At 39.9% G+C, this 19618-nt stretch overlaps 1 protein-coding gene across 1 annotated transcript in view; it reads right to left on the reverse strand.

Moving 5' to 3' along the window:
• The window catches only part of Gabrg3 (gamma-aminobutyric acid type A receptor subunit gamma3), a 642783-nt gene that overhangs the window by 268021 nt on the left and 355144 nt on the right, over window positions 1-19618 (reverse strand). The window contains exons 4-5 of the mRNA XM_060367236.1: window positions 13413-13633; window positions 11877-11959 (exon numbers count right to left, since the gene is read on the reverse strand). Coding sequence (XP_060223219.1) covers window positions 11877-11959; window positions 13413-13633 — 304 coding nt within the window. The remainder of the gene's footprint in view (window positions 1-11876; window positions 11960-13412; window positions 13634-19618) is intronic.

Consider the following 19618-nt stretch of genomic DNA (forward strand, 5'->3'; position numbering starts at 1 on the left):
GTTCACTGAAGCTGGTATGACACATCACATAGTATGCATATCTACAAGGATGGCATTTCAGGAATGTCCACAAAAAGAACTGCTTGAAAGACAGTCTGCTCATGGGAGGAAAGCATGCCTATCTTCTTACCCGAGTATTTAATTTTCAGTATACAGGGCTTCTGCTGGCATAAAGTGGTATCTTTTGCTGTTTGGTGATTAATTCTCCTAATGTAGGAGTTTTCAAAGAGCACCAGTTCTCTCCTTCCCTGGTCAGCAAGCCTGCGAAGGACACCCCACTTGCTGGGGAAGACAACCTGTCTGATGGCCCACCTCGCTGGACACTAAGCACTTTGTCTGGGCCGTTAACCCTCAGAGATGACTTGAGAACATCCCACAAACTAACATTTGTCAGAGTCGTGAAGAGATGTGCACATGGCAGCCTCGTTCACACAGAACTTGGTTCACAAGCATAAGTGATTAAGTTATAGGGCCGTGGAGCTTTTCCCCCAAGCTTCTAGAAAGCTTTTAAGGCCAGGCAATGTGTGATCCAATCTGATTCCTGCAAGTAGGCTCTGTGGTGACATTGCATGAAGCTGTCAAAAGAGGAAGGGTGGGACTACCCAAGCAGGTTGCAGTGCCAGGTGCCAGACATGCAGCTGTAGCGTTTGGGTTTTTTTTGTATTATAATCTTGCTTATGTCTGATCTTTCCTTACTATGCCCCATTCTTCCCTTTAGGCCTGGAAATGTTTATTCTGTGCCACCATATATTGGATGTGTGTAACTTTTTATTTTATCAGAACTCATGGTTACATTTCTGTGAGTCTCAGAAAAGACTTTGGATTTTCAATCATTATTGGGATTGTAAAAGACTTTGGAGACTGAAATTGGATTGAGTGTACTTTGCATTAGAAGATGGCTATGTTCCTATAAGGATCAGAGGTGGAAGGCTATGGTTTAAAAGTGGTGTTTGGGTGTCACATTTGTCAAAGCCTGGGTTTGGGCTGATTAACTCTGATTGTCGACTTTGCAGGATTTAGAATAGACTAGGAGATAAGCCTCTGAGTGTGGTTGTATTACTGGAGCATCTTAACTAAGGCAGGAGGACCCATCCTGAATGTGAGCAGCCTCATCCAGTAGGCAGGGTCGTGGAATGAAGAGATGCAGGAGCACTACCTTCACCTCCCTGCACCGTGTCTACAGATCCAGTGTGAGCAGATCCCTCATGCTCTGCCACCATGAATTCCCTTCCATTAGAGACTGCATCCCAATCCATGGCTAAAATAAAGCTGTCCTTCTTTACGTTGTTTTTGTTGTCAGATATTTTGTCACAGAGAGCAATGAGAACAGCAGTGAAATGAGGGGTGATGAGCTTTGTTGATGTGCCACTCTTGTCCCGGTCTCTAATCTGGACAATCTCAAAGGAAACCTATGGCTGGAAGCTTATCTTAAAGAGGTAGCACTGGCCTGAGTTATTGTGGAAGAATAAGAAATATAACTCTGAACGTTAGAAGTTAGGAAGCTACGACACATCTCAGAGAGAGAATGGAGAGCTCCTGGCTGGCAGAGAGTGTGGAGGAGTGAGCCTGCTTCTTAAGCTTGAAATGTTTCAGTTCTGCATTTAATATTCCTAAATTTATTGCCAATTTTGAAAAATTCTGAGAGCATTCCTAGAAAAACTCAGAATATAATATTCTTTTAAAAATTAAAGTTATCTGAGAAAATAGTTTTAATCTTTATTCTTTCAATTTTTGAAGTTATAGTATAATGAATTATACCATTTCCTTGCTCCCTTTCTTCCTTCCACCCAAACCCTCCCATATACTCACCCTTGCTCTTTTTTCAATTTCCTGGCCTCTTTTGTCATGAATTGTTGTTAAATATATATTTATACATTTATATATGTATGTGTGTTCACACACACACACACACGTAAATATAACTTGCTCAGTCTGTATGTTTCCAAGACTGACCATTTTTTCTCCCTGTCAGACTGGTTCTTCCTCTATCAGCATTTCTTGGTTGCTCTAGTTCTTTCTGTAGGCTTGAAGCCTCTTGAGCTCTTCCCATGAATGTTGGCATGTCTATTGGCATCATTTTGTAAAGCTCATATTTAGGAAGTCACAAATCAAACTTTATGGGTGTAGCTCCTGGCATTCGTGAGAGACTCAATCTCACAGCAATACTCTGTCTTAGCCGCAGCTGGCTAACAATCGTAACATGTGGTTGATCATGGACCCCTCCACTCCCTGATGTCTCCTGGAGGCTAACACTGAATGTTGACTGACATTTGCTGCTTTTCTGCATCTGTTTCTCCTTCCTGAAGAATACTTAGGAGGAAAACAAAATACATATAACAGTCAGACAATTTTGGTAAGTGTGAAATTTACTGTTATAAAGGGAAAAATTAATTTCCAGCCAACAACAGGTTAGCATATTTCCTTCCTTTAGAGAAATTTCTCATAACTGAGCAGAGAAGTGCACCTGGATGAATAACCAGATGCCGTTTCTCCTTGGCATGCTGCTGCCAGATGTGTGACACACAGCCATTTCTTTTTTTCTGGAGGCTGACCTTTCACTATCTTGATAGTGTCCTTTGTGATGTGACAGTTTTCAACACAATGGCAATCACTTCTTCTATTTTTTTTCCTTTTTTTATTTGTACTTCTGGCTCCACAGCTAAGCTGCCATCAGCTGACCCACAGTCACAAGGACCCACACTCATTATCTTCCAAGGACTGCTTAGCTTGACTTTGGAGAGCAACTTGCTTCTCTGGCACATACATATGCCAGCATCTCAGTAGTGCCTATCCTTTCCCACTGAATTATTGTGGTAGCCTTTTCAGACATTAATTAACCATGAATATACCTTCTAGATTTCAAGACTCTCAGTTCCATTCCATGATCAGTATGTGTATCTTTCCGATGGTGTCAGTGCACTGACTTGGTTACTGTAGCTGGTTAGTAGGTTTGAAGCCACATGAATGAGGTGTATAATTTTGTTCTTCAAGAAAGAGCATTTTGGACATTCTGGAGCTTTTGCAGTATTCTTGAAGGGTTTAGGACTAACTTGTCAGTTTTGAGGCCAAAATCTAGTTGTTTCATATGTATTGCACTGAAGCTTTAAGAGGCATAGTCCTCTTAATAAAATTATAGATTTCTATTCAGTAACAGAATTTCTTTCCAATTATTTAGCGCATGTTTCTGTAGAGTCAGTCAACCTTGGCTTTCACTTCCTAGTTACTTCAAGAATACATAGAAATACAAATGAGTGGGCTCTGATGATTTGCATTCAGCTTGTTGTACAAATCAGTGCCTGGCGTATTTTGGTTCCTGAATAGTCCAGCTTAAGGATCTAAGAGCAACTTTCTCACCAGCCCATGCACTGACAGGCACGAGGATGCTTTCCATTAAGGATCAGTTGCATCTGCACAAGACAGTATATGCCAGAGTCCCAGCACTGAGACGCTGCGGAAATAAAATTCAGTGCAGACTTGCGGTACACAGAGAACCTGTATCCAGGAAAGAAAAGCAATACTGTCTGGATAACATAGGTAGATCTTCATGAATATTCATTAGTAGCTTGTTATGAATACATGATTATATACTTTGCTTCTCAGTGGTCAATGTCTAACTGTGTATTATTTAGTTTTCCAAGTATGGCTGTAGTTTTGGAAGCGACTTCTAAATTGTTTTCTATATTCTGCCATTGTATATTCTATTCAACAGACTGTCCAGTGCCTTCCATCTTCTTACCGCTGGTCTGTATTTCATCCATTCTAACCATTTCTAGTGATAGCTCTTCCTGATTTTAACTTATATTTTACCTTATATTATAACTAACTGCTAATGATTTGTAGCTTTCTTATGTGCTTATTTCCCCTTTGTATATCCCCTTTGATCAAATGACTACAGCGTTTGTTTCATTTTTAAATTGTAATAAAAATACACAGAGGATTCATGAGATGAATCAGTGAATAAAGAAATCCGTGTACCAAGAGGAGCAGACGGCTGGAAATAATCAAACTAAGGGCTGAAATCAATCAACTAGAAACAAATAAAACTATCCAAAGAATCAATGAAACAAAAAGCTGGTTCTTTGAGAAAATCAACAAGATAGACAAACCCTTAGCCAAACTAACTAAAAAGCAGAGAGAAACTATCCAGATCAGCAAAATCAGAAATGAAAATGGGGACATAACCACAGACATTGAGGAAATCCAAACAATTATTAGGTCATACTACAAAAGCCTATATGCCACAAAATTTGAGAATCTAAATGAAATGGATATTTTTCTTGAAAGATTCCATCTACCAAAACTAAGTCAAGATCAGGTAGAAAGACTGAATAGCCCTATATCTCCCAAGGAAATCGAAGCAGTCATTAACAGTCTCCCCTCTAAAAAAAGCCCTGGACCAGATGGCTTCAGCGTGGAATTCTACAAGACCTTCAAAGAAGTGCTAACTCCAATTCTCCTCAAGCTATTCCACACAATAGAAACAGAAGGAACACTACCAAACTCATTCTATGAAGCCACAGTCACATTAATACCTAAACCACACAAAGACCCAACAAAAAAAGAGAACTTTAGGCCTATCTCTCTTATGAACATTGACGCAAAAATACTCAATAAAATACTTGCAAACCGAATCCAAGAACACATCAAAGATATCATCCACCATGACCAAGTAGGCTTCATCCCAGGCATGCAAGGGTGGTTCAACATATGGAAATCCATCAATGTAATCCACTACATAAACAAACTGAAGGAGAAAAACCACATGATCATCTCCTTAGATGCCGCAAAAGCATTTGACAAAGTCCAACACCCATTCATGTTTAAAGTCTTGGAGAGATCAGGGATACAAGGCACATACCTAAACATAGTAAAGGCAATATATAGCAAGCCTATAGCTAACATCAAACTCAATGGAGAGAAACTTAAATCAATCCCACTGAAATCAGGGACAAGACAAGGCTGTCCATTGTCCCCATATCTCTTCAACATAGTACTTGAAGTCCTAGCCAGAGCAATAAGACAACTAAAGGAGATCAAGGGGACACAAATTGGAAAGGAAGAGGTCAAAGTGTCACTATTTGCAGATGATATGATAGTATACATGAGCGACCCCAAAAATTCAACCAGAGAACTCCTTCAGCTGATAAACACCTTCAGCAAAGTGGCAGGATACAAAATCAACTCAAAAAAATCAGAAGCCCTCCTATATACCAAAGACAAAAAGGCTGAGAAAGAAATTAGCGAAACAACACCCTTCACAATAGCCACTAATAACATAAAGTACCTTGGTGTGACTCTAACCAAGCAAGTGAAAGACCTGTTTGAGAGAAACTTCAAGCCTCTGAAGAAAGAAATCGAAGAAGATATCAGAAGATGGAAAGATCTCCCGTGCTCATGGATTGGTAGGATTAACATTGTGAAAATGGCCATACTGCCAAAAGCAATCTACAGATTCAAGGCAATTCCCATCAAAATACCAACTCAATTCTTTTCAGACCTTGAAAAAAAGATTCTCAGCTTCATATGGAGAAACAAAAAACCCAGAATCTCCAAAACGATCCTGTACGACAACAGATCATCTGGAGGTATCTCCATTCCTGATCTCAAGCTGTACTACAGGGCAACAGTAACAAAAACTGCATGGTATTGGCATAGAAACAGAAAGGAGGATCAATGGAACCGCATAGAAGACCCAGAAATAAATCCACACACCTATGAATACTCGATATTCGACAAAGAAGCCAATTCCATTCAATGGAAAAAAAGACAGCATCTTCAACAAATGGTGCTGGACCAACTGGATGTCTACATGCAGAAAAATGAAAATAGATCCATATTTATCACCCTGCACAAAACTAAAGTCAAAGTGGATCAAGGACCTCAACATAAAACCAGATACCCTAAATCAATTGGAAAAAAAAAGTGGGGAACAGCCTAGAACTCATTGGCACAGGAGACAACTTCCTGAACAGAACACCAACAGCACAGGCTCTAAGAGCAACAATCAATAAATGGGACCTCATGAAACTGAAAAGTTTCTGTAAAGCAAAGGATACCATCATCAAAACAAAACGACTGCCTACAGATTGGGAAAGAATCTTCACTAACCCTTTATCTGACAGAGGACTAATATCCAGTATATACAAAGAACTAAACAAGCTGAAAAGCAGCAATCTAAGTAATCCAATTAAAAAATGGGGAACAGAGCTAAACAGAGAATTCTCAACAGAGGAATTTCGAATGGCAGAAAAACACTTAAAGAAATGCTCATCCTCATTAGCCATCAGGGAAATGCAAATCAAAACGACCCTGAGATATCATCTTACACCCATCAGAATGGCCAAGATGAAAAACTCAAGTGATAACACATGCTGGAGAGGTTGTGGAGAAAGGGGAACCCTCCTCCACTGCTGGTGGGAATGTAAACTGGTACAACCACTCTGGAAAGCTATCTGGCGCTTTCTAAGACAAATAGGAATAGTGCTTCCTCCAGACCCAGCTATACCACTGCTAGGTATATACCCAAAGTTTGTTCAAGTACACAAAAAGGACACTTGCTCAACCATGTTTATAGCAGCTCTATTTGTAATAGCCAGAACCTGGAAACAACCCAGATGTCCATCAAGGGTGGAATGGGTACAGAAATTGTGGTATTTTTATACAATGGAATACTACTCAGCAATCAAAAAGGAGGAAATCATGAAATTTGCAGGCAAATGGTGGGATCTAGAAAAGATCATCCTGAGTGAAATATCCCAGAAGGAGAAAGACAAACATGGGATATACTCACTTATATAGACCTATAAGATATGATAAACATAATGAAATCTATACACCTAAAAAAGATAATCAATTGAGCGGACATGGGGTAAGATGATCAATCCTCGTTTAGAAAGACAGATGGGATGTGCATTGAACGTATGACAGGAGTCTACTGAGCGTATCTGAAAGACTCTAACTAGCAGTGTTTTCAAAGCAAAGACTCATGACCAAACCTTCGGCAGAGTACAGGGAATCATAAGAAAGAAGGGGAGTTAGTCTGATGGGGAAAGGATAGGAGCTCCACAAGGACCAAATATATCTGGGCACAGGGTCTTTTCTGAGACTGACATTCAACCAAGGACCATGTATGGATATAACCTAGAACCTCCACTCAGATGTAGCCTGTGGTAGCTCAGTAACCAATTGGTTTCCCAAAGTGAGGGGAACAGGGACTATTTCTAACAGGAACTCAATGACTGGCTCTTTGGTCTCCCCACCCCCGAAGGGAGGAGCAGTCCTGCTAGGCCACAGAGGAGGGCTTTGCAGCCAGTCCTGAAGATACCTGATAAAACAGGATGAGATGAATGGGGAGGAGGTCCTCCCTATCAGTGGACTTGGAAAGGGGCACGGTGGAGATGATGGAGGGAGGGAGGGACTGGGAGGGAATGAGGGATCGGGACACGGCTGGGATACAGAGTTAATAAAATGTAACTGATAAAAAAATAAAAAATAAAAAAATAAAAAATAAAAAAAAGAAATCCGTGTAAAGGAAGGGATAGAAGTGATTCCACACACCTGCTGCTGCTTTCCTCTATACTTATGACACACATAGCATGCACGCACACAGACACACACACACACACACACACACACACACACACACACATTTCTCATGAGGGTTAGACTTAATTTTTTTGTACCTTACGATACTGAGTAAGCGATATACAATTGTAAAACACCTTCCAAAATATCCGGCTCTTGCCCAGAGTGTTGCATCCACGTGGTTCTTTTAACTCTGGGCCACGGCAGCATCCAAAGCAACCATCCAGTCTCATGATCACCAAGAGAGGAAATGGGAACTGAGTACTTTGTTTCTGAGTTACGGTGCTCAGCCTGTTAGCTGCAATCAATATACCTGTAATTTAGGTGTTCTTAACCTAATAATACATGTGGACATATTTTCTACTCTGATTTGAAGAGCACCCATACATTGTAGCTGTTGCACATCAGCTCCACCAGCATTTCAAAAACCATACAGGTTCCAGAAATTAAACCACAAAAGAAATAATGTTCATAGTAATATACTCTGATTAATCAACCAAGCAGGGAAGAAGATATTTCTCATAATGCTGATATTTAACCAAAAGAAACCCAATAAGGACATAAACTATTTTCAAAATAAGTGTAAGGAAAATATTAAAAATAACAATTTCTACATATTTTATCTTTTAACTTGTTTTTCTCCAAAGCATCCCAAGATAGAGATTATAGGGGCTGTAGTGACAGCTCAACAGCTAAGAGTGAATACTACTCTTCCAGAAGACCCAAATTCAATTCTCAGGACCCACAAGGTGGCTCAAAACCACCTGTAACTGCAGTTCCAGGCAGATAGGTCACCCTCTGACCTCCATCATGTTTACCAGGTACCCTGATGGTTCTCAGATAAAGATGCAGCCAAAACAGTCACACATCAAACCTTTTTAAAATAATTTTTAAACATTTAACGTATGTTATAAATTCATATATCCCTTTATATGACTCTTAGTTACTCATTCTTTACATTCACTGTAACCACTTTTCATAATAGTTCTACACCAGACACAGAATTAATTATCTCTGGTCTCACAAATTAGAAGAGACTGCTCACTGGTACTTTATTCTAATTACCAACTAGTGTCAGGAGAGAATATATATATAAAATGCACATATATTCCTTTACATAGTAAAATTATTTTATTTCTATAAGTTATTTTCCCTCTGAAAATAAAGCAAATGTCATACATAGATGATCCTGTCCTGGAATGGAAGCCTTAAATGATTTTGCAAAATAGTTAAATGGGTTTTAAAAGCATAAGGGTGTAAGAGAAACTGAGAGAGGAAGAAACAGGAAAGTTAAAGAGATGACTAAGCTGGAGTGCTCAGGGCCCTGCCATCTGTGCTGGATTCCTCAGGGAGCCTGGGGGTTCCACCCAGGCTAGGAACAAGATCAGGACCAAGGCTGGGCTTGGAAGAAGATAGGATTCCAGAGTCAAAAGGCCTTCAGCTGGAGGTCTCTTGAAGACTCTCTAAAAGGAGACTTCTATCCACCCTTGCCTGTGAAGGGATTTAAGAGTAAAAGTGCTTTTCTAACTTAGGAATTTATATTCTGGAGGCTGAAATTTAAAGGAGGATATATAGACTTGAGTTCACACCATATGCTTAACCCAGGCTTCTCAGGCTTAAACTTTAAAGTGATAGAAAAATGAACTACTAACTAGTGCCAACATGCATTACTCATAGCGACATCCTGCTGAGTAAAGGAGGCCAGACACTAACTATGAAATTCTGCATCACTCATCTAACTTGCAGTGATCCAAACCACATCAATAATTACCATGGTTTAGGGATGGGAATCACTTGCAAAGATGTGAAGATGGGTACAAGGTTAGTTCAGTTCAATGCATACTTAGAAAGCAGAAGGCCTCAATAAAAGTCATGAAGAAATTCTGAGAAGAGTTCCTCGGAAACATTAATTCAAGATTACAAATGACGCAGCAATTAATTGTGCAAAAATGTGTCCCACAGAGATGAATATTAAAAAAAAAATCAAAATAGAAGTCATTGAAACTTTGGTAAAGAAATCCAAGATTGAGTGGAAAATTAGAAAAAGGAGCAAATGGAAAGTCTGGTAGTATAAAATAACAACTTATATTAAAAAAACTCAATAGAGCTTGTGCACTGCTGCACACCTGTAATCCCAGCACTTAGGGAGGCAGAAGCAGGTGGATCTCTATGAGTTCGAGGCCAGTCTGGTCTACAAAGCTAGTCCAGGACAGCCAAGGCTACATAGAGAAACCCTGTCTTCAGAATAAAAAGAAAAAAAAAAGTCAGTAGATGAGTTAATAGCATGTCAACACATTAGAAAAACCAGCAGACACAGCTGGCCTGTGATAAATACAGCCTGTACAAATCACTCCGAATCATGCTATGTGTCTACATGTACTCCAGCAGCTCACAAGACTGCAAGGAAAGTTGGCCATCCTCTGACTTATAGAGAACAACAGCCAAAAATGATCTTTGTGTGAATTTATCACACTAGAGTTATGCATATTTAAGTGCTGGGTACCAGATATTTGTGCCATCAACAAATACAGGAAGTTTAGATTCAGCCAGTTATTAACTATTCTTTTTTTAATTATTATTATTGTTTATCACAATTTATTCAATTTGTATCCCTGCTGTAGTCCCCTCCCTCATCTCCTCCTGGTTCCACCCTCTCTCCCTCTTTCCCCTCTCTGCCACTCCCCTAGCCACTGATAAGGGAGTTTCTCCTCCCCTATTATCTGACCCTAGCCTATCAGGTCTCATCAGGACTGTCTGGATCCTCTTTCTCTGTGGCCTAGTACTGTGGTCACCTTGCCAGGAAAAGGTGATCAAAGAGCAGGCAACTCAGTTCATGCCAGAGACTGCCCCTGTTCCTCTACTCGGGGACCCCGTAGAGACTGAGATGCCCATGGGCTACATCTAAGCAGAGGGTCTATGTCCTCTCCACACATGGTCTTTAGATGATTCATCAGTCTTTGCAGATGGGCCCATGGGCCCAGATTTTTTGGCTTCGTTAGTCTCCTTGTAGAACTCCTGTCTCTTCAAGATCCTGAACCGAACATCAACAGCACAGACTCTAAGACCAACAATCAATAAATGGGGACCTCATGGAACTGAAAAGCTTCTGTAAAGCAAAGGACACTGTCATCAGAACAAAACGACTGCCTACAGACTGGGAAAAGACCTTCACCAACCATATATCTGACAGAGGGCTAATATCCAGAATACATAGGGAACTCAAGAGGTTAAACACCAACAAACCAAATAATCTAATTAAAAAAAAACAGGGTTCAGAGCTAAACAGAGAATTCTCTGTAGAGGAATATAGAATAGCAGAGAAACACTTAAAGAAATGTTCAATGTCCTTAGTCATCAGGGAAATGCAAATCAAAAAGACCCTGAGATTTCACCTTACACCCAACAGAATGGCCAAGACGAAAAAACTCAAGTGACAATACATGCTAGAGAGGATGTGGAGAAAGGGAAACTCTCATTTGCTGGTGGGAATGTAAACTTATGAACTATTTTTTACACGAGGGTTGCTATTGTTGTTGTTTCTAAACAAGTCTAGGAGGTCAGTGAAATTCTGTATTGCATCTTGGATTTCTCTGAATTAGAACCAATTCTAAAGTGTCTGTCCCCTGATGCCACAGTCTGTCTGTCTGAGATTTCTTCAGATTTGACAGACATATTTTATATTCAGTTTTAAAGAAAGCCAATATAGTTATTTAAGTGTTTATGAGTCATGCATACATATGTAAGTGCTTGCGATTAATACATTTAAAATAAACCACCATAAATTCAAATGATGCATTTCCATATTGACCTTTACTTGAAAGCTTTGTACATTTGCAAATGCATCTGATATTTGATATTTCCTTTTGGATGTGATCATGCACTTACTGTTAGGAATCATCCAAATCAATCACCATCTGCTCCAAGTACATTCAAAGGGGAGATTTGACCTTCATTAAAAGCCAAATCTTTAAAATATTAAATCTAAAAATTGTGACAAAAGATTCCAATAAATAGGTCTAGATCATTATTATTGGTCCCCTTGGGGAATGAATGCACCATTAAGCTTTGAATCCTTCAATATCACTTTCAGTAAAGAGACACTCACTCCTTAATCAAAGTTACCTGCTTTGCAACATTCTGTGTAATAAAGCCTAGAGACAAGCGTTACTGGTTTTCTCTGGTTGTTTAGTAGCAGTGTTACCAACAATACAGCTGTACACTGGAAAGCAGATCCAGCTCAGCCAGGTACAGCTCCAAAACTCCCACCCAGGTGTCAGTCCCTGTGTACTCACAGCTGGAGAAGGTCAGAGGGCACGCATGCGCATCCATAGGGAAGTTATGCAGTTGCAACTGGCACTCTGCATTGATGGTGAGCCTGTGAAAGAGACCAGCATCATTTGGGATCAGCAACAGCATAGCCAAGGCTTCCAAGGTAGGTAAACATCAGACAGTAGGCTTGGGGGTGGGTGATGTCATGACACAGTATCATCCTCACTCTGGTTCACTATCTGGGATGCTTTGGTTGCTTTCTTACTGTGATATTCTATTTTGCTTTGAACTACCAATAGTAGAGAAAATTCTAGTAATACTCCAATGGTCCCTGGAAACACAAGCCAAGTCACAGTGGAGGAAAACAGTGGCTGTTGCTTTCCAAGCCACTGTTTCAATTTGTCCTAATAAAACCTTTCCACTTGAAACTGGTATGTTGGTCCACACAAGAATTAGGCCAAATCCATCTATTTACATGGCATTTCTTTCTTGGACACTTCTCTGCATTGCCCCAGGCAGGTGGCAGCTGTACTCTGTGAGCACATTTCATGTGCCATGTGTGTCAACATTCTAATAAGGGATCCAGGACCAGCCAGGCTCAGTGCTGCTTTGCTCAGGATCAGCTTCTCTTCTGAGTCTACTTCCTAGCCCTTTATGATTGATGAGAAGCCTGTTACGGAAGAATTCTGTCTTTCTCAAACTTCTTTGCTGTGGCTCTTTATTGTACTTTCTGTTGGTCCCTGTGTGGAAATTTGCTTCCCTTGAACTATGATATTGCCTTCATACTTTGATGTCAGTATGTGTTTACTGGTGCTATGAAAACTCCAGTGTTAGAAATCACAATTTCTCCACAGTGCCATGATCACTCGTAATTAAAATCTCTGTAATGAATACGAAATGAAGGAGAACTTTAGAAGCAATGAAGAAAGTATGCTTAAGGGAGTCTGGGGAAAGCGATGTGTATCAAAGGAAGCTGTTTACCATTAATCTACAGTCAATATGAAATATCTTTCAACCTGGGAAGGAGACAAGCAGGTACCTAGGAACATGAAACCTGTAACAGGGTAGATGGACTGTTCACCTTTTTCCTGGTCCTTAATCCTTTCCCCTTCTATTAAGGAGGCAGACCTTTCACACAGTGTTCTGAGTTCTACTAAAAGGCCTTTTTAAGGTCCTTCTTTCCTTAGCTTCTCTGGCCTAATGTGCAATAGAATAATGTTTGTATAGATAAGGGAAGCGCTGTCTTCAGAAGTCAAAGTCCTGGAAGTCCACATGGACATTCAAGGAGAGGTGAAGACAGCACTCTGGAGAGAGTATCTACCCAGAAGGATTTCTCACCTTTGGTTTTCCTGTACCCCTATATGTCCCATGAAAGTATTTTGCAACCCTGAGCCCCAAAATGATGAATATCTGAGACAGAAAGGTCTATTGTCTATCACTAGCCAGGTCTTAAACAGTATTTCTGTATTTCCTGGGTTGTTGGTATAGCACCAAGCAATACTTTCTTGGTTTCTATAAATACTTTTAAAAACTCAAAAGAGAGCTATATAGCATTTTACCTTAATGTGTAAAGGATTTTCCCATCATTCCAGATTCTGAGGAGCTGGTTGGGTGTGGTAATCCAGTGAGCCTCTGCTGTTTTTGAGTTTCGAAAGATGGTGTCTGGGATCCATATCAAGCCCACCATGTTGCTGTTTAGAGTTAGTATTTTCATTGTGCTGTTAAATCGAAGGCGACTGTCTGTCCAGGTTTGAGCAAAAAATATATCAATTTGGTATTCCTGAAACAGAGAAAAGATACTTTTTCTTAATGTATGGTCAATCTGAAAAGCCTTTCAGGCTGGAAAAGGAAACAAGCAGGAGTCCAGGAATCTGAAACCTATGAGATATTAACAGAGTAGGTGATCTGACCATCTTTGTCTGGTTCCTGAACACTTTCCTCCTAGTAAGGAGACATCCAATTCACACAGGCTTCTGAGTTTTAAGAAAAGTGAATTTCAATATACTTTGCTGTCTTTTTTTTTTTTTGGTGGGGGCAGGGAGGGTGTTTAATTCAGAGTTTCTCTGTGTATCCTTGGCTGTCCTGGATTTGCCTTGTAGACCAGGCTGGCCTTAAAGTCACAGAGATCTGCTTGCCTTTGCCTCTTTGAGTGCTGGGATTATAAGCTTGTGCCACAGTGCCAGGCTTGCTTTGCTGTCTTTGTCAAAAGTTAATTTTTACTCTTTGTTCTCACTTCTCTCAACCCTCCCTTTGTGAGCAGTTGATACACTGTCTGCCTTAACATATACACATCCAACAAATGCTAAATGGTATTATCAACAAAGAGCACGGTGGAATTCTTGATGCATGGTTTTATTAAACTTAAATTGCAGTAAGAATTTACGGCCTGGTGGAGGTTGAGGAAAGAAGAGCACACACTTTAGGACATGATGCAGTCTGTGCAAACCTAATCTTTGACAAGGAGTGTGATAAGTCAGAGCCAATGCTCTAATCAATGAGAAAAAATAATGTCCCCTTCTTAAATGTATAAAGTGTAAATGAAATGAAATGATGAAATGGAAACCTAAATGCTGAGAGCTGTGTAATGGAGAGCCAGTAATTTATAAATGCTAGCTGATAAAATAACATCATTGTTGAATAGTCTTCTCAACACTATTTGAAGATGAGAAGAGGAGGAGCAAGAAATAAACAGCACAAAACCACAGTGAAAAACCACTGATGGCAATCATGATGCTAATATGTGGCTTGGTGGGTAGTTAGGGTCAAACAGGAAAGGCCCCGTGTTGGGAGCTATTGTTCCAGGCTTCACAGGCCCGATATGACTTTGCTGTAATGATTAGAGAATTAGGACAGGGCTGAAAGCAGCACAGAACAAAAGGAATGTCTCTGCCTGGTCTGTCTCAAAGGATGTTTTCTAGTCACACTGTGAAGAGTCATCAGAGGGCTAGGGAAATGTGGGCTTAGGGGTTTAACTTCAAAAGCTTGATTACTTTCATAGTTTCCTTTATGTATTAAATATTATAATTTTAGTAGTTTTACGTAACATGAACTCAGTAGCTTTCAGTGGAAAAAGTATTTCTCTTTTCAACTGAGCTTCCAGGTATCCGAACAGACTTTTATTCTTCATATGTAGCAAAGTTTGTGGTATATCTGTTTAGAAACAGAAAACAGGGCAGATCGGTAGACAGTCCTTCAGAGAAGAGGGAGTTAAGAGCAGAAAATCTGAGTTTTCTGTGAGGTTTGAGCAGCCATGGGAAAAGCTGATTAAAAATCTTCTCCATAAGACTCAAGTTAATGTGAACATCTCAGCAAATAGATGGTCTTTCTCAAAGGTCTCTCTGACTTGCATTCATCTTCCAAACATGCCCTTACAAATTAATGACTTCTGCCTCCAAAATGCATGTGTATAACAAGCTGTTCTTAAACCCAAAAACACACAATGCAAAGTATGAGATATAAGTAACTATATAAGTATGAAAGTTAGTACGTGTATGTATATGTGTGCATGACCGTGTGTGTGTGTATGTTTCCTTTTCATATATTCTCTCATGTCTAACTGGTACAAAAATAGGATTCAAAACTTAGACTGAAAAACTGGATGGTTACATGTAGAAGCATCCAAATAGATACATACTTATTACCCAGCACAACTATCAACTCTAAATGTATTGAAGACCTCAGAATAAGGCCAGATACACTGAATTTGATAGAGGAGAAAGTGAAGAATAGTCTTGAACTCCTTGACACAGGAAAAGGTTCTCTAAACAGAACTACCAATAGCACAGACACTAAGAACAATAATGAATAAATGTGACTTAATATGGGACCTCCTGCCTTTAATCCCAGCACTTTGGAGGCAAAACCAGGTTGATCTCCCAGTTCAAGGCTAACCTAGTCTACAAAGTGAGTTATGGCTACATAAAGTAACTCTGTCTAGAAACAAAAACCAAGTAAATAAGCAAGAAATCAATCAATCAATCAAACAAGCAGACAAAAACTAAAGTAAATGGGACCTCATGAAACTTAACATCTTCTGTATGACATCATTCAGACAAAGTACCTGGCTACTGAATGGGAAAAGATTTATGCTAACTCTATATTTGCTAGAGGGCTAATATCCAAAATATATAAAAAAACAAAACAAACAAACAAACTTGACATCAAGAAAACAAATATCCCAAATTTTAAAAATTGGGTACAGATCTAAACAGAGAATTCTTAAAAGAGAAAACTCAAATGATTGAGAGTATTTAAAGCAATGTTCAACATACTTAGTCATCAGGGAAATGCAAATCAAAATTACTCTGAGATTCCATCTTACATCAGTCAGAATGGCCAAGATCAATACAACAAATTACTGCAGCTCATAATAGTGACTATATGGGATAAGGAAAGCACTCATCCATTGCTGGTAGAGTGCAAACTTATGGAAATAAGTGTTCCCGAGGAAGCAGAGAATTGATCTACTTCAAGATCCATCCATACTACCCTTGAGCATAAACCAAAAGGATTTTTCATTATATTACTGAGACACTTTCTTAGCTATGCTCACTGCTGCTGTATTCATAATAGCCTGAATTTAGAAACAACATAGATATCAATTAGTGAATGAATAGATAAAGACATGTGGTGGATTTATTCAATAGAATATTATTCAAAAGTTAAAAATGAATTCATAAAATTCATAGGTAAATAAAAGAAGCTAGAAAAAATCGTCCTGCAGTAATTTAAACACAGGAAGAAAAATGTAGTATATATTAACTTATATGTGGATGTTAGCTGCTACATCATTGATATGCAAAGGTACAATGCATATAACCACAGAGGTTAACTATATAATAATGGACTAGGAGGGGAAAGACGAATCTCCTTAGGAAGGGGAAATAGAATCTGTGGTTCTGAACCTTCCTAACTCTGCCACCCTTTAATAGTTCCTCTTGTTGTAGTGACCCCCAATCATAAAACTATTTTGTTGCTACTTCACAACTGTAATTTTGCTACTGTTGTGAATCATAATTTAAATATCCATGTTTTCTCATGGTCTTAGGTAAACCCTGTGAAAAGGTTATTCAATTTTCAAAGGGGCCATGATTCACAAGTTGAGAACCATTGGAATAGATAGTTATGGTGGTGTGCAATGAGATGATCAAATGGGGATGGAAAGAGCGAGAGAGAAGAGGGACTGAGGAAGAAAGAGAATATGGGTAGTGCCAGCTAAAACTAAAGGCCATTTTTATGGTCATATGGAAACCTAATACAGTAGAAGCTTTCTAAAATACATATAAGAAGATGTACTAAATAAAATCACCAAATACTGGGGGTACAAAGTCCAAACTGGACATCTCTCATCACTAAATGAAGTTTCTAGTACCAGGAATGGGATAACATCTAATTGAGTTCTTGGACAAAGGAGTCCCATGGGAGCCCTCAATCAGCTCAGTCTATTGCTATTGACTCTCTCCACAACTGATGGTCGTATTGCTGAAGGCAACACTTATACAAATCATTGGACACAGAGAAGTCAAGTTGGTGTTACCTAGAGCCTTCACTCCTACTGATGAGCGTTCATAGTAGCGAAAGTTACTCTACATGTTACCAAAAGAAAAAGGTAAACACCATTCCAACTACAAAATCTTTGCTCTACAATGGTGACCTGCCTGCAAAATACACTGGCACAATAGTGACACAAAGTGTTTGGGAGTAACTAACCAATATCTGATTTCAGTTAAGGCCCACTCCATAAGATGGAACCCATATCCAATGCTGTTTGGATGGCCAAGAACTTCAGACTAGCTAGGTCATGGGCCTAGGGGAAAACCAAATACTAATGTTCTGCTAAAAGAACATAACAATAAAATGACTCCTAATAACATTCTGCTAAACTCATAGATCCATGACTTGCTCTGCTCAGCCATCATCAGAGATGTTCCTCTCTCTCTCTCTCTCTCTCTCTCTCTCTGTGTGTGTGTGTGTGTGTGTGTCTTTCCTTCTCTCTCTCTCTCTCTCTCTCTCTCTCTCTCTCTCTGTCTCTGCTGTGAATGAGAATATATCTGTCAGTTACTTCTCCATCACCATGCCTGCCTGCCATAACCCTCTTAAACTAAGAAAACTCCAACTAAATGCTTTCTTAGATAAGAGTTACCTTGGTCATGGTGCCTTTAACAGTGACTAAGACAGCATCCTTTGAGAACAGACTAGAGGAGGCAAGCACCATGTTGCCCTCCAGATGGCAGGATCTGCAGTTGGTTCAAGATGCAAATGGAGTGGCCATAGATACAAAGGACCAAATGAAGATATAACCTTGACCTTTGACATGGAAAGCACTGACATTTTGTTTTGCCTCCCTTGAAGAATAGAGAAGTCTATTTTCTTTGATACAGAAGGAACACCCACAAGCTCGATACTGAATACATTGCTCTCTGGAATGTTGCCAACCAGTTCAGCATTCCTCCTTCGAGCAAATGGTGGACCTGCTTCCCCTGAGGTGTGGAAATGGTACCTTCTCTTATCACAATTTGATATGTGAGAGAGGCACTTGAGCAACCTACTTAGAAACCACATGAACCTACACAGATACAAGTTCTACAAAGACAAGCTAGACTCACTGTGAGCAGTGTTTTCCAAGCTGCTCGTAAGATGGGAAAGTCCCAGCCTGCTTCACTGACACGTGGGATAGAAGGCCCCCAGGATGTAAAGTTCACAGACACAGAAAGGCTTCATTGAGCAGGTGACTTAGTGGGAATTCCTAAATTAGGTGTGCAGTGGCCTATGTTGATAGCACTGGTCAATATAACAACCAACAGAAGAGGAAACAACTGCAAAGCATCAGTGGTGCTTTGAATGGGATTGGCTCCCATTGGCTCATATATTTATGTGCTTAGTCCCCAGCTGATGAGGTCTTGTGGAAGGATTAGGAGATGGGGTCTTGTTGGAATAGGCTTGGCTTTAGAGACGATATGTCACTGTTGTGAGTGAGGTATCCCAGAAGCAGAAAGACAAGCACAGTACATACACACTTACAAGTGGATATTAGACATATATAATATAGGATAAACATAATAAATCTATATACCTAAAGAAGCTAAGCAAGAAGGAGGACCCTGGATAAGATGATCAATCCTCACTCAGAAAGGCAAATGGGACAGACATAAGAAGAGGGAGAAAGCAGGAAACAGGACAGGAGCCTACCACAGGGGGCCTCTGAAAAATTCTATCCAGCAGGGCATCAAAGCAGATGCTGAGACTCATAGCCAAACTTTGGGCAGAGTTCAGAAAATCTTATGGAAGAAGGTTGAGATAGAAAGACCTGGAAAGGACAGGAGCTCCACAAGGAGAGCAACAAAACAAAAAAAAATATAGGAACAGGGGTCTTTTGTGAGATTGATACTCCAACCCAGGACCATGCATGAAGATAACCTAGAACCTGTGCACAGATGTAGCCCATGACAGCTCAGTCTTCAAGTGAGTTCCCTATAGGGGGAACAGGGACGGTCTCTGACATGAACTCAGTGGGGAGCAGCTTTACCAGGCCATAGAGGAAGACAATGCAGCCAGTCCTGGCGAAGATGGAAGTGGGAAGGACCTCCCATATCAGTGGACTTGGAGAGGGGCATGGGAGGAGATGAGAGAGGGAGGGTGAGATTGGGAGAGGCTGAGGGAAGGGGATATGAGGCAGCTGGGATATGAAGTGAATAAACTGTAATTAATAAAAAATAAAAAATTAAATTAAATTAAAACTTGACAGAGTTTTTACAAACAAACAAAC

Source organism: Meriones unguiculatus, chromosome 14 (genome assembly GCF_030254825.1).
Source record: "Meriones unguiculatus strain TT.TT164.6M chromosome 14, Bangor_MerUng_6.1, whole genome shotgun sequence".
In the NCBI taxonomy this organism is placed as follows: Eukaryota; Metazoa; Chordata; class Mammalia; order Rodentia; family Muridae; genus Meriones; species Meriones unguiculatus.